The sequence below is a fragment of the Euleptes europaea genome, chromosome 8 (assembly GCF_029931775.1).
Source record: "Euleptes europaea isolate rEulEur1 chromosome 8, rEulEur1.hap1, whole genome shotgun sequence".
Lineage (NCBI taxonomy): Eukaryota > Metazoa > Chordata > Lepidosauria > Squamata > Sphaerodactylidae > Euleptes > Euleptes europaea.
Window position 1 is genome coordinate 27,559,380 of NC_079319.1, and position 14,490 is coordinate 27,573,869.

A 14,490-nucleotide genomic window follows, 5' to 3' on the forward strand; every position below is an offset into this window, starting at 1 on the left:
AAAACACTTGGTGTCAGCAGGCATCGTGGCGCCCATGGGCACCATGTCAGGGACCCCTGCTGTTGGTAATGAATTCCATCTTTGGATGTTCCTTTGAATAGTACATTCCTTTCAGCAGGGAGATAGGGGCTTCCCTGTATCTTTGCTTGCTGTGCTAGTTCTCTCTTTTCAGGGAGTTCTCAACATAGGGGAACGTTTCAAAATGTTATCATTATCCTCTTCCTGTAGACTGAAGAGGCACAGTGCATTTTATCACCTCATTCTCTTGCATGCGTAAGATTGGAGAGGAATTTATTTATTCAAAATATTTATATCCTGCCTTTCCACAGTGCTCAAGGGGGCTTACAAAATGTAAAAATACACAATTGTAAACCATGGTTAAAAACACACAAATTGAAATTCATCAGGTTAAAACATTATTGCTACCAGCTGCCAGTGACCTTCATTAGTTACATCTGTTAAAGGTGCGTCAAAATAATTCTGCTTTGCACCTTTTACAGAAGGAAGAAAGGGCTGGAGATTTCCATACTGTGACTGGCAGGTTGTTCCAGAGTGTGGGGGCAGCCACTGAAAATGAGTGTGGACGGGGCTGTATTTTTAAAAAACTCCCAAATGGGACTGTCAGACGTGAGGTGCCTTATTGGGGGACAGGCTTATTGGCCTGCAGTCCATTACATATGCAGGTCCCATGCTGTTGATATCAAGTAAGGTGAATTTAAAAAGTTGTTTGGGCCTTTGTTTCTTTTCTGGATTGTGACCCTTTAAAAATTGCCATTTGTTTTCGTTTTACAGAGCAGTGTAGCCATTTGCTGTAACTATGTGATCTTTCCCCCTTCATTATGGGTAGCATTCCAGGGATCTTTCTGCTTAATATGAGGCTTTTTCTTCCCACGGAAGCAACCTCTGGCAGAAGAAAGCTTCTGAACGAAGCACCTCCACTAGCGGAACGGGCTGCGGCTCAGTGGTAGAGCATCTGCGTGGCGTGCAGAAGGTCCCAGGTTCAATCCCCGGCATCTCCAGTTAAAGGGACCAGGCAAGTAGGTGATGGGAAAGACCTCTGCCTGAGACCCTGGAGAGCCGCTGCCTGTCTGAGTAGGCAATACTGACTTTGATGGACCTTGATGGTCTGATTCAGTATAAGGCAGCTTCATGTGATCTGCGGTGTCCAACCCACTGTTGCTTATTCACGTTATTAATGATTGTAGCAACATGCTCATCATATCAGAATAGACATATAGTTTTATGCTTGTTTGGTTATTCCTGGCTTACAGGCTTCTCTTCCAAAACTGATAATTATTGTATACCACTTCTTGATCAAATTAATCTTTCGTCTGTCTTGTTGGATTCGGGCCTGCTGTGACAGTTTGCTGAGATGGAAGCTCTGTGTTTTCCCCATTGTAGGGTTATGAAGAGCTGTTGTTGTTTTTTTAATTAAAGAAATTTATTTCTACAAAAAATGACTTTACAGCTGATGGTGAGAAAGAGGATCAGTTCAACGGCAGTCCTCCACGACCACAGCCCAGAGGACCAAGGACCCCACCTGGTCCTCCTCCTCCAGATGATGATGAAGATGAACCAATGCCTGTGTCAGGTACTTTCTCTTTCTGCTGATCATTATTTGCGCATGTACATATAAGAGCCCCGTGGCGCAGAGTTGTAAGCTGCAATACTGCAGTCCAAGCTCTGTCCACTACCTGAGTCCGATCCCAACAGAAGCTGGTTTCCGGTAGCCGGCTCAAGGTTGACTCAGCCTTCCATCCTTCCGAGGTCGGTAAAATGAGTACCCAGCTTGCTGGGGGTAAAGGGAAGATGACTGGGGAAGGCACTGGCAAACGACCCTGTTAACAAAGTCTGCCTAGTAAACGTCGGGATGTGACGTCACCCCATGGGTCAGGAATGACCTGGTGCTTGCACAGGGGACCTTTACCTTTTTACATATAAGCAGAATGAGGAATGCTTCATTTTACTAGTCAGAATTGTAAGATTTCACTGGTGATATCAGATTTCAGTGAAAGCATCTGTGGTTTGATGTCTAATGATGAGTTCAGTTTTAAAATAAGGGAGAATGTCTTGGACGTGCTATCTTTACTCTTGTTTCCTACAACGGAGTCCATGGTGCAGTGGCTATCGTGGTGAGGTGTGTTGTGGGCAACCCTATACATTACATCAGGGCTTCTTAAACTTTTTCCACTTGCGACCTCTTTTTGCCTGAGAAACCTTTACGCAACCCCGGGTATATAGGTATATAAAATAGGTATACAAATCAAACATTTGCTGATAAAGAATCATAACAAAATTTATTTTAAAACAATTCTTTGGTATACATATAATTGAACTATTGTTGCCAAATTTTCCGTGACCCCCACATTCAGCTATGGGGTCGCGACCCACAGTTTAAGAAGATTTGCATTACATAATAATACAAGCCAGTGTGGTGTAGTGGTTAACAGTGGTGGTTGGGAGCGGTGGACTCTGATCCGGAGAACCGAGTTTGATTCCCCACTCCTCCACATGAGCGGCGGATGCTAATCTGTTGGACTGGGTTGGTTTCCCCATTCCTACACATGAAGCCAGCTGGGTGACCTTGGGCCAGTCACAGTTATCTCCGAACTCTCTCAGCCCCACCTACCTCACAGGGTGTCCGTTGTGTGGAGGGTAAGAGAAGGTGATTGTAAGCCGGTTTGATTCTTCCTTAAGGGGTAGAGAAAGTTGGCATATAAAAACCAACTCTTCTTCATAGTAATAAGCTGAGGTTTATTACTAGGAGATCTGCAGCCCATTTGGCTTGATATGATATTTACGTTTATGATGTGTGCATTTTCAAGCACCAGTTTGGTACATGCACACTTGAATTTTGAGGTGTTCACATGCAAGTTCTTGGGTGTAAAGCCAACCCCACAGCTGTTGAGCTGTAAAGTTTGGAGGTGACCTTGGGGCAAGTTGTGAATCCACAGCCCATCTTATTTCACTTCCGGGTGGGTTCTGCAGTTGCCCTAGGCTGCTTGGAGGAATTAAAGCAGTCTTCAGTCCAGTTCTCTATATGGAACAGCTGAGTTGCAGCCCAGTGCTCCCAGGCTGGTTTGCTTTTCAGAGAATCATCCCTGGGAAGTGGCAATTGGAAATGTGCTGGGATGCTCTATACACTGCCGTTAGTAAACACTTGAAAGCTGTTGAGATGAAGACTTTATATATTTATTATTTCCACTTATTGCCCCGCTCTCCCCGGCCAAAACCAGGCTCAGAGCGGCTTTGCCTGCTTTAGGACTGCAGAACCAAAGCAATAATTAATTTAACCAAAGTACCTAGGCTGCCCTCTCTTAAGCAGTAAGACTGAACTGTGTGTGTTTTTAAATTCCACCCACAAATCCTTGTCTTTAAAGCGTACATGGTGTGTATACTGTAGTTAAAGTGCAAAGAATTCTTTTAGAAGAAGTGTGATTCGGATAGCTCTTTTTCTTCATTAACCTTTATTGTAGGTTGCTTTGGCTCGTGTTTTTTTTTTTTTTTTGCCACAATTTCTGCCATACATTTTAAATATGCTGCCTTGCTTTTAATTTCATTCTTTTCAGTGGTCGGAGAGAAAGATGATGATGTTGATCACAGGGAGGATTACTTCGAGCCCATTTCTCCTGACCGGACGTCTGTTCATCCAGAGGGCCCCTATTCTGATGAAGGAGAAGTGGAAGAAGACCAGCCTGAAGAAGTGGAGGATGATGAAGAGGGGGTGGATGTTGAGGAAGAGGAGGAGGATGAAGAGGATGATGATGGCCAAACGGTAGAGAGTATTCCAGAGGATGAAGAAGATGAGGAGGAAGACGAAGAGGAGGAGGAAGGTGATGAAGAAGAAGAAGGTGAAGGTAGGCAAAACATAAAAGCAGAAATTATTAAAGGTTGATTCAGACATGTATTCACTTCATGGTAGAATCAACAGTTGGCTCTCATACCATGTGTGTGGACGGTCAACCACTGGAAAGGAGATAAGAACATACGAGCAGCTATACTGGGTCAGACGAGTGGTTCATCTGGTTCAGCATCTTGTTCCCACAGTTTTCTGCCAGATGTTCCCAGAAAGCACACAAGTGGGGCTCGGCCAAAGCCTGTCCCTGTTGTTCTTCAGCAACTGGTATTCAGATGTCATGAGTTAAGCAATGCAGACAGAAATTTAATGGTGCCCCCCCCCCCCCGGTCAACTAAAGCAGAATGCTATCACTTGGTGTTATTAGGGAAGTAGTGCTGAGCATGCCTGTGTGGGCTGGACCTGAGAGTGGAATTAATGGTCAGGAATTAAGCACTTAAAAAAAAAAGCTTTTTCTCCATTGTCTATTTAGGTGGGAACTGTGCCTTGAGGGGGTATTCTGTAAATTTTCTAACACAACCACTTTTGGGGGGAAAAATGGTTCTCAATGTTTAATTGTGTAAGATGCTGTGAAAACTGTGTTAGTCAAGAGAAGAGCCTATAGGCTGTGCACCTTTCCAGCCAATAAGCAGTCTTGTGCCATAAAGGCACAGGTTTCCGTTCATTTGATATGGGGCAGCTTTTGTCAGAATAGGGCCTCTGATGTGTAGAGGTCTCATTTTCCCCCCGCTTAAGGTAGATGATGTTGTTGCAAGAAAATGGCTCTTCCCCCCAGTTGCTGAGTGTGATACTCAGCAAGTGATAGTCAGTGAGCTTGTGACTTCGTTAGTAATGAATGACACCAATTCTGTTCCCCAGGGTGACACAATTTTAATTTTTTCCCTAAGAAATAAAAATGTTCTTTAGAGACTGAGTGCTCATCCATGGTTCCGTTCAAGCAGTTCTAATCATTTAGCTTTGAAAACGGCCCCCACTTCCATCCAGATAAACACCGAGCAGTGGTGCAGCGATGGAGTTTGCATGTGGGTTGGGCTAATAGTCTAACTGTGCAAGCCTAAGGAGAGTTACTCCAGTCTAAGCCCATACATTTTAATGGGCTTAGACTGGAGTAACTCTCCTTAGGATTGCACTGCAAGTCAGTCCCACCAATGCCTGTTCTGCATTCCTTGTGTGCTGCATTCCTTGTGAGGAGTATTGGGGTTGTAGACTAGTAGGGCGAATATAGTTTTGCAAAGTCTTATCTTTCTTGGAGGTCTTCCTTAGAACATATTAATGCCTGCTTGTACCCGTGTACTTTGATTCGTATTGTTTGACTTGGTTGCTGAAGTTGAAGAGACAGAATTGTCAGCCAGCCTACTTGTCTTTGTTTTGTATTTGAACATTGGCAATCTGGTCAAGTTTACTGGGAAGTACGTCTCACTGTATTTAGCCTAGCTTACTCCCAGGTAAGTGGGACTAGAATTGCAGCCTTATAGAATTTAAGGCAGTTGTTGTTTTGACTGAAGGAAAATTGCTAAAACCAAAGAGTAAGAATTTCTAACGTGCAGATTCGAAAGCGTAATTAGGTGATCTTTTTGCATCCTTTTCTTATTGGTTGCTTTTTCTCTGTATTTTCAGTGGGTGCTTTGCTGATTATTGGTAAGTAATCCTTCAATAGGTTTAAGGTGGAGTTATTCACTATGGGGGTACCCATATATATGACCAAAAAGAGAGGAATGATTGGGACGCTTCATTTTTCTCAACACTCACTAACACTTAGCTGTTCTTGGTTGCTTTCTTGAGTTAAAAAATGTTTGAATGCGTTTTACAAGGCGACCTTAAACCTTTGTTGCAGGGGATGATGGTTATGAGCAGATTTCAAGTGATGAAGATGGAATTGCTGACTTGGAGCGGGAGACCTTCAAGTACCCGAGCTTTGACATTGAATACACAGCTGAGGACCTGGCCAGGGTGCCGCCTGTGACCTACGACCCTTTTGACAGGGAACTCGGGCCCCTTCTGTACTTCAGCTGCCCCTACAAAACCACTTTTGAGACAGAAGTTGCCAAACTGAGAGAGCAGGATCTAGACAAGGAAAATACCGGGGCAGCTGAGACCTCTGTTAAGTTGACTGAGCTCCTGGAACTGTATCAGGAGGAAAGAGGGGCAAAATGGGTCACTGCTTTGGAAGAAGTTCCAAGTTTAATAGTCAAAGGACTGAGTTACTTGCAGTTAAAGGACCCAAACCAGGATTACGTAAGCCAGTTGGTTGACTGGACGATGCAGTCTTTAAGCCTGCAGATAGCCCTGAGGCAGCCAATTGCTTTGAACGTCCGTCAGCTTAAAGCTGGGACAAAACTTGTCTCCTCGCTAGCCGAATGTGGGGCTCGAGGCATCACTGGGCTTCTGCAAGCAGGAGTAATTAATTCTTTGTTTGAGCTGCTCTTTGCAGATCACGTTTCTTCATCTCTCAAACTCAACGCTTTCAAAGCGTTGGACAGCATTATCAGCATGACCGAAGGGATGGAGGCTTTTTTGAAGTGCGGCTTAGAGGCGCACGAAAAAAGCGGCTATCAGAGGCTGCTGGATCTCATCCTGCTGGATCAGACTGTGAGGGTCGTCACCGCTGGATCGGCCATTCTGCAGAAGTGCCACTTCTACGAGATTTTGTCTGAGGTAAAAAAAATGGCTGACCAGTTGGTGGAAAATCCCCCCCTCCCTAATCATGCTGAGTCTGAGCAGGATTCGGACGCTGGGATCGAGAGAAGCAACCCGGAATATGAAAATGATGTGGAGGCCCCGATGGATATGGATAATCTTTTGGAGTCCTCCACTATGACCGAAGGAGAAGTGGAGAAACTCATCAGCCTTTTGGATGAGATCTTGCATTTGATGGAGACCTCTCCCCATTCCATGATCCAGCCGCCTGTGAAATCTTTCCCAACGACAGCACGTATTACGGGACCCCCAGAAAGGGATGACCCTTTCCCAGTCCTGTTCAGGCAAGTGTACCAAGCTGTCTTTATTATACATGCCGAAAGACTATCAGTTTGGGCGTTTTGCTTTCTTTTTGGCATTTGCGATATATGAAATTCATTGGTTAACGAGGCCAGTGCTGTATATTAATCCTGGAGATACTCTAGACTAAACTGATACCTCCTTCTTTTATTTCCACCGTTGTGTCTTCTGTCATGCTGTCTCATAACTCAGTGTTGTAGCCGCCTGCTTGTAAGTTAGGTTTATAGATCAGAGTATTTTGGCCAGCATTGAGAAGATCTGGATTCAAATCCTCATTTACACTTGAAGCTTATTGACAGGCCTTAGTCAAGATCTCTCAGCTGAACATAACTCCCAGGGTGCTTAAAATGGTATAATCGCATGAAAACCACCCTAAGGCTGGAGGAAGGGCAGGATACATGTATGACAAATCTGTTTCTTTAATAAATTGTTTGTATTCAGGAGAGCTGAGAAGGTGAAGTTACCCTCCTTGTGCCTCTGAATTTTATGGCCCTAAAAATCTCTGTCCTCCCCTTAACTTGCACAGTTTATAAGACAGTAGCTGTCACTCCTGTAATGCTGTCTGTCGGCCATATTTTATCCTGCCCCTCTTCCAAGTAGGGTGGAATACGTCATTCTGCCCTCCTCCATTAAGGCTTTGCAACATCCCCATGAAGTAGACTAGGCCAAGAGAGACTGCTGGCCCAAGGCTACATAGTGAGCTTCATGGCAAAGTGGAGTATGGGAGCTCAGCCTCCCAAATTCTGCTCTGACCATTACATAACGCTGCCTCTCCTATTCAGTAGTCTTCAGTGCCTGGGGGAAGTTTTGAGTTCAGATTCCTAAGATTGGTTGTCTACCTCACAAAATGTAATCTTAATTTACTCCAGTAGACACCATTATGACTGATCATGTGAAGGAAGATTAGACCATTTTTAAAGAAAGTCTTCAGATGAGTCATGCCATCTTTTAAATAGAAATAAATAGGAAAAAACAAACAATAGCTAAGTAAATCTAGAGTTAGTTGTCTGTCTCGGGGGTTTCTTTTTCTCATCATCACAGCCTTTTTCCTGACTAGGTAGGAGCACAAATATTATTCTATGGTCCTGTGTTCAAAGTCACAATGAATATTTGTAATATGAATATAGGATTGTACTGTTGCACATAAGCTGTGTGTGTGTGTGAAGTGCCGTCAAGTCGCAGCCGACTTATGGCGACCCCTTTTGGGGTTTTCATGGCAAGAGACTAACAGAGGTGGTTTGCCAGTGCCTTCCTCTGCACAGCAACCCTGGTGTTCCTTGGTGGTCTCCCATCCAAATACTAACCAGGGCTGACCCTGCTTAGCTTCTGAGATCTGACGAGATCAGGCTAGCCTGGGCCAACCAGGTCAGGGCTGCACGTAAGCTAGCAATCTCATATTACAGGAAGCGGTCAGTATACTGTATCTTCAAATAAAGTTGTCCATGTTTCTCTTGGACATTCCTCTAGGTACCTCCATAGTCACAACTTCTTGGAATCCGTTACCTTGTTGTTGTCCAACCCGATAACAAACGCACACCCCGGAGTGCTCCAGTCTATCCGGGATACCCTGAGGTCCTTGGTGCAGTCGCAGAAAGGTCTCCTCTTTTTCCTATCCGAGTACGAAGCCACAAACCTGCTGGTCCGAGCCTTCTGCCAGTTTACCGACCCCGATCAGGAGGAAGGTCTCCAGACGGACGGGGCGAGCGACGAAGCCTTTCCCTTGTGGCTCCTTCACTCCACGCAGACTCTCCAGTGTATCTCAGAACTGTTCTGCCACTTCCAGCGCTGCTCAGCTACTGACGAAACCGACCACTCAGATCTCCTGGGAACCCTCCATAACCTTTACTTGATCACTTTCAACCCTGTAGGAAGATCTGCTGTAGCCCATGTCTTCAGCCTTGAGAAGAACCTCCAGAGTCTTATTACTTTAATGGAGTTCTATTCCAAAGAGGCTTTAGGGTGACTATAATTTCTGTTTCCTTACTTGGGGTTTTATGCATTAAGCTACATGTTCGCAGGAGATGGGGGTTTCAGCACTTAACTTGGAGCTTGTTCTCCATGATGGAACTCGGCATGCCGTGTTGTGGAATCTCGCTAACGATCCTTCCCTTTTCTCCTTTTCCAAAAAGGACTGCCTTAAAAGCAGTGAACCAGATTTTCCTATTTGCAGGGCATTGGAAACTTTTCCTGACTCCTCTTAGCCTACGTTGAGGGGGTGGGGTCTGTGTCTTTAACTGGTCATCAGGGTTGCTTCCAATCACTGCATAGTTATATGGCCGCCGTTGCTGCTGGACAGGGCAACGTTTCTGTAGAAGCGTGGAATGTTTTTTCCCCTTTGCTGTTGGTGGAGTCAGCGTGACAAGGTTTGAAAAAGTGGCTCTGAGCCATTCGGAGTTGTGTTGACTTCATAAGAAAAAACGGAGCCGCGGATGACAAGAGTAGTGAGGATGAAAACCAAACTCTCGGAAGGTTGACTGCGTTCCGAACTGTAGAATAATGCAACAGGAAGTGCAGGTGCCCCTCTGCCTCTTGTCCCGCCTCCTCTTCATCTTGTGCAATACTGATCTTTTGTGTCTCCAGTGTTATGTAGATTTACAGGTAAAGGTGGTCCCTTGGGCAAGCACCGGGTCATTCCTGACCCATGGGGTGACGTCACATCCCGACGTTTACTAGGCAGACTTTGTTTACGGGATGGTTTGCTAATGCCTTCCCCAGTCATCTTCCCTTTACCCCCAGCAAGCTGGGTACTCATTTCACTGACCTCAGAAGGATGGAAGGCTGAGTCAACCTTGAGCTGGCTACCTGAAACCGACTTCCGTCGGGATCGAACTCAGGTTGTGAGCAGAGCTTTTGAATGCAGTACTGCAGCTTACCACTCTGCGCCACGGGGCTCTTTTCCTTCTCATTGGGGGACAACAAAAAGTCTGCACGAGGCAGCCCGTCTGGAGGCAGAGAAAGGGTAAAGCCACCACATGCGCATGTTCCTTTTTTAATCCAGAACCGGTCCCAGTCCGGCTGCCAAACTAGCCTCCTACACCCGCAACAGATTTGTCCCATAAACCAGGTTAACTTGTTTTATTGTAGAAAAGCCCATTTTGTTTAACTGAAGCAGAGTAATTGCTCTTGAGGTTCAGATTTTTGATTAGAGAGTCAGACATGAAGATTTTTAATGTTTTTATGCAAGTGGCTGCATATGATTTTTTGTAGTAGAAAAGAGCAAGTGTCCAGTAGCACCTTAAAGACTAACAATATTTTCTGGCAGGGTATGAGCTTTCGTGAGCCACAGCTAACTTCGTCAGATACCATGGTGAAGTTAGCTGTGGCTCACGAAAGCTCATATCCTGCCAGAAAATATTTTTGTTAGTCTTTAAGGTGCTACTGGACTCTTGCTCTTTTCTACTACTGCAGACAGACTAACATGGCTACCCACTGTGAATTATGATTTTTTGTGTGTGCAAATATTTTTTATTGCATCTCAATATGTTTTTTTCCGTATTTTAATCGTTAAAAAAACATTACATGGTGTATAAATAAGAATCCATCTTGGCATTTTGGGGGAGGTTTTAACTGAGTATGCCTCGAAGCTTGCCTCTTGTATATTGCTGCTCCGGAATAACCCCTAACACAAAGCTCTGTTGACTGCCAAAAGCATTCCAGTGAGGGATTTTACAGAGCAGAGCCACACAAATATTTGTAGTTTGTGGTAAGGAGGGGCATGTTTGCCTGTGGCAGGATTTGTAAGATTTATGCCCTGAGCTCAAAGTTGTAAGGTGCTCTCTGTGTCCTTGGTTGTGGCTGAGGTTCTGAAAATATAATGAAGAAAAACCAAAGTTTCTAAAGGTGAATTAACTGTAAGTAAAATGGCACATGGCGAGCTGGCAGTCTCTCTTCCCACTTATGGTAACAGAACTTTTTTTGTTCTTCTGTACAAATAGAGATGTCGATAAAAAATCTGGATAATGTTCTTCTAAGTAGACCTAAAGATGCAAATGTGGTACCCAATGTAGTTTTTAAGGTCCTAAAAACCTCCTCTGTTCCAGTGATTCAAAGTCAAAGAAATCCGTTGCTTATAATTATGCCTGCATCCTTGTTCTGCTGGTTGTTCAGTCCTCGAGCGATGTCCAAATGCTTGAGCAGTACTCGGCCATCCTCTTGAAGCTTTGTAAGGCTGATGAAAATAACACCAAATTGCAAGGTACGGTATATACCATTATGGGGGAGTTCAGACTGTTCAGAGGAAACATTTTCAGGGTCTGTAATTAGGATTTTGTGACCATCTGTTTTTTGATAATCTGTGTAATGAGATTCCTTTTTTCTATACAGATTACTATGGTGACTCACTGAAGACTTTGTGGTTTTCCCCTCTATTATTAAAGTGGGTTTTGTTATAAAAAGCACTCTAGTTTGTGGCCAGTTGGAGGCAATCGTTCAATAATTGCAGAAAATGCTTAGTCTTTGATGGGAGGCAGATATCTGTGACCCCTGTTATTCTTACAACTCCCCCCCTCCACTCCATTCAGTGCATTTTGGGTTGATGCATCTGTACAACTTTAAAGCGCAGTGGTCAGGATCCAAAGTACCACACAACTTAGTTACTCATTTCCAAGAGAATTCTATGCTTGTGTTTCTTAACCATCCTCCTCCTGTACTGCATGGCAAAGGAGTGTGCGTGCCAAAATAGTTTCTGGTATGGCATGGGAATGGGCTGCTGTTAAAAGAGAAGTAGTAAAGAATTCCATAAGCCCAATTCCTTTGGCATACCTAAAATACTGAAGAAGAGTTGGTTTTTATTTGCCGACTTTCTCTACCACTAAAGGAAGAATCAAGCTGGCATACAATCACCTTCCCTTCCCCTCACAACAGATACCCTGTGAAGTAGGTGGGGCTGAGAGAGCTCTAGGAGAACTGTGAGTAGACCAAGGTCACCCAGCTGGCTTCATGTGGAGGAGCAGGGAATCAAACCCGGTTTTCCAGATCAGAGTCCGCCACTCATGTGGAGGAGCGGGGAATCAAACGTGGTTCTCCTGATTAGAGTCCACCGGTCTTAACCACTACACCACGCTGACTGGTTTTCACCAATTTATATGTAATACTTCTTTGTTAGGCACTGCCGGTGGTTTTTCTTTTGAAAAAGAAAGATGGCTTATAACCTGTTGTTAGCTGCCCTGAGCCCAGTTCACCGGAGGAGGTTGGGGGCTTTACTACTACTACTACTAATATCTCAAGTACCTTTTTAGATCCTGACCGGTATTGAGATCATGTATAGCTAAGATGGGATTTAACAGTGACCACTCCAGGGATGGGATATTTCAGTTGCTAGTCACAGCTACCGTTTTGAGCAAGCAGAGTAGGGGTTGTTCAAAGTTCTTGGCCCTTTTATGGCCTTAAGATGAGTCCATTAAACCACCTCTTCTGAAATCCTTCTAAGACTTGCGTTAACTGCCATCAATAGAATTTAGCCCCAGGTTTGTTTAATATTACAGCCTAAATTCAAAACTTGAATTGTTTTTTGGTATGGCATAAGAGAGGACTCTGGTAGGGAGAAATGTGTGTCTATCTTAGATTGTATTTATTAAAGTAACAGGTGTTTGCTCATGCATTCCTAAGCATTGGAGCTTCAGCAGGGTTGTTGCTGCTGTTCTGATTCTTGCATTTGATGATAAGATCAGTTGAAATGTAGCATGATGATAACAGAATAATTTCAAACAATATTAAGTTTTGAATTTGGCTCATGTGTATACATTAGGTCATCTTCATTGGAATTGAAACCATTCAGATCTGGTTTGAAGGCTAAGCTGATTGATACCAAAGGCACATTGCTTTGCTGTATTGCTTCGTATTTTTGTGTATACTGTTGTACAAAAGTGACTGCCATAAGTAGGGCTCTTATACTCATCAGATTGCTTTGTTTGTTTTTAGAACTTGGCAAATGGCTAGAGCCTTTGAAAACCCTTCGATTTGAGATTAATTGCATCCCAAATCTTATTGAATATATTAAACAGGTTAGTAAAAACATTTAGCATCCACCTTTTGAAAAAAAAATCTGCCAATAGGTAATTTCAGTTTGTTTATTTTTTTGCAATGCATGTGTCGTGTTTTATAGCATATTGGAGGAGGACTTCTGTGACTCATTTGATTGTAGTTTAAACATATAGGATTAATGTAAAGGCTGCAATGTTATTTATTTGGAATTGTTTTATTATTATAACCGTTTCTTGTTTAAACATCTAGAACTACAACTTGTTAGACCATTGAAAGTCAATGTTTGTAGATTGCTATTATTTAAACAGTATGTACACATGTTAATCTTATTTTAAATAGTAGCGTTACAGAATTGTATTTTTAAAGTAATTACCTTGCATAACAATCCTGAAGCTGGAGGGTGAGAGATTCAAAACAGATAAAAGGAAGTATTTCTTCACCCAACCCACAGTTAAATTGTGGAACTCCCTGTCCCAGGATGTGGTGATTGCTGCCAACTTGGAAGGCTTTTAGAGGAGAGTGGACATGTTCATGGAGGAGAGAGGTATTCATGGCTAGTCATGGTGCATACCTGTCCTCTCCAGGATCAGATGAGCATGCCTATTACATTAGGTGCTGCTGCAGTTGTCTTGTTAGGGGGCTTCCTAGAGGCACCTGGTTGGCCACTGTGTGAACAGACTGCTGAACTTGATGGACCTTGGTCTGATCCAGCATGGCCTTTCTTATCTTCTTATGTTCTTATGAAAGTTGCTGTGTCATAATGCCTGTCTTGGGTGTGTTGTATGCGGCAGATGGTAAAACATGGCCCATCAGTGGGCCACCTAGTTGCTGAGATTTCTTACAGAGCACCATAAAATGAATGAACTTGGTCTGATCCAGCAAGGCATTTATGTTATTAAACAAAGATCACTTAACATAGGATAGGTATGTCTTAACTGTTAAATGCTGAATATGCACTCTTGCTTTCTAAATGTTAAAGAAACCTCTGGTTTGTTGTAAAAATATAGACTATGAAAGCATGAAGGCAGCTGGTTCCTATTGTAAAAAGGTAAAGGTCCCCTGTGCAAGCACTGGGTCATTCCTGACCCATGGGGTGACGTCACATCCTGACATTTACTAGGCAGACTTTGTTTACGGGTTGGTTTGCCATTGCCTTCCCCAGACATCTTCCTTTTACCCCCAGCAAGTTGGGTACTCATGGAGCAGAGTGGTCAGCTGCAGTACTGTAGTCAAAAGCTCTGCTCATGACCTGAGTTCGATCCTGACGGAAGTCAGTTTCAGGTAACTGGCTCAAGGTTGACTCAGCCTTCCATCCTTCCGATGTTGGTAAAATGAGTACCCAGCTTGTGGGGGTTCCTGTTGCAGAGGGAGCAAAATAAGCCTTCCTATTAGATTAGGTCTATTTTTAGACCTGCATGTCATATTAATTGAAAGGAGCTGTGTATGTAAAGTGGGAGCGAGCCTAATGGACAGAGCCTGGGTGCTACAGTTTGCACATGTGTAGGTGGTAGAAGGGGCCAGTTTGGTTGTGAGCAGGAGGCGGGGCCAGCACTCCCCTTCTATGCACATTGAATGGACAGGGCCACATGTCAAGGGTACAGTTTTTGTTGTTGTTGAATATTGATCTCCACTAAAAAGCATATTGTATTTTTTTT

General features: G+C 43.8%; 1 protein-coding gene across 1 annotated transcript in view; it reads left to right on the top strand.

Moving 5' to 3' along the window:
* VIRMA (vir like m6A methyltransferase associated) overlaps positions 1–14,490 on the top strand; it is a 52,566-nt gene that overhangs the window by 15,850 nt on the left and 22,226 nt on the right. Inside the window, exons 6-11 of the mRNA XM_056854092.1 lie at positions 1,469–1,591; positions 3,570–3,857; positions 5,691–6,837; positions 8,321–8,812; positions 10,894–11,048; positions 12,773–12,855. Coding sequence (XP_056710070.1) covers positions 1,469–1,591; positions 3,570–3,857; positions 5,691–6,837; positions 8,321–8,812; positions 10,894–11,048; positions 12,773–12,855 — 2,288 coding nt within the window. The remainder of the gene's footprint in view (positions 1–1,468; positions 1,592–3,569; positions 3,858–5,690; positions 6,838–8,320; positions 8,813–10,893; positions 11,049–12,772; positions 12,856–14,490) is intronic.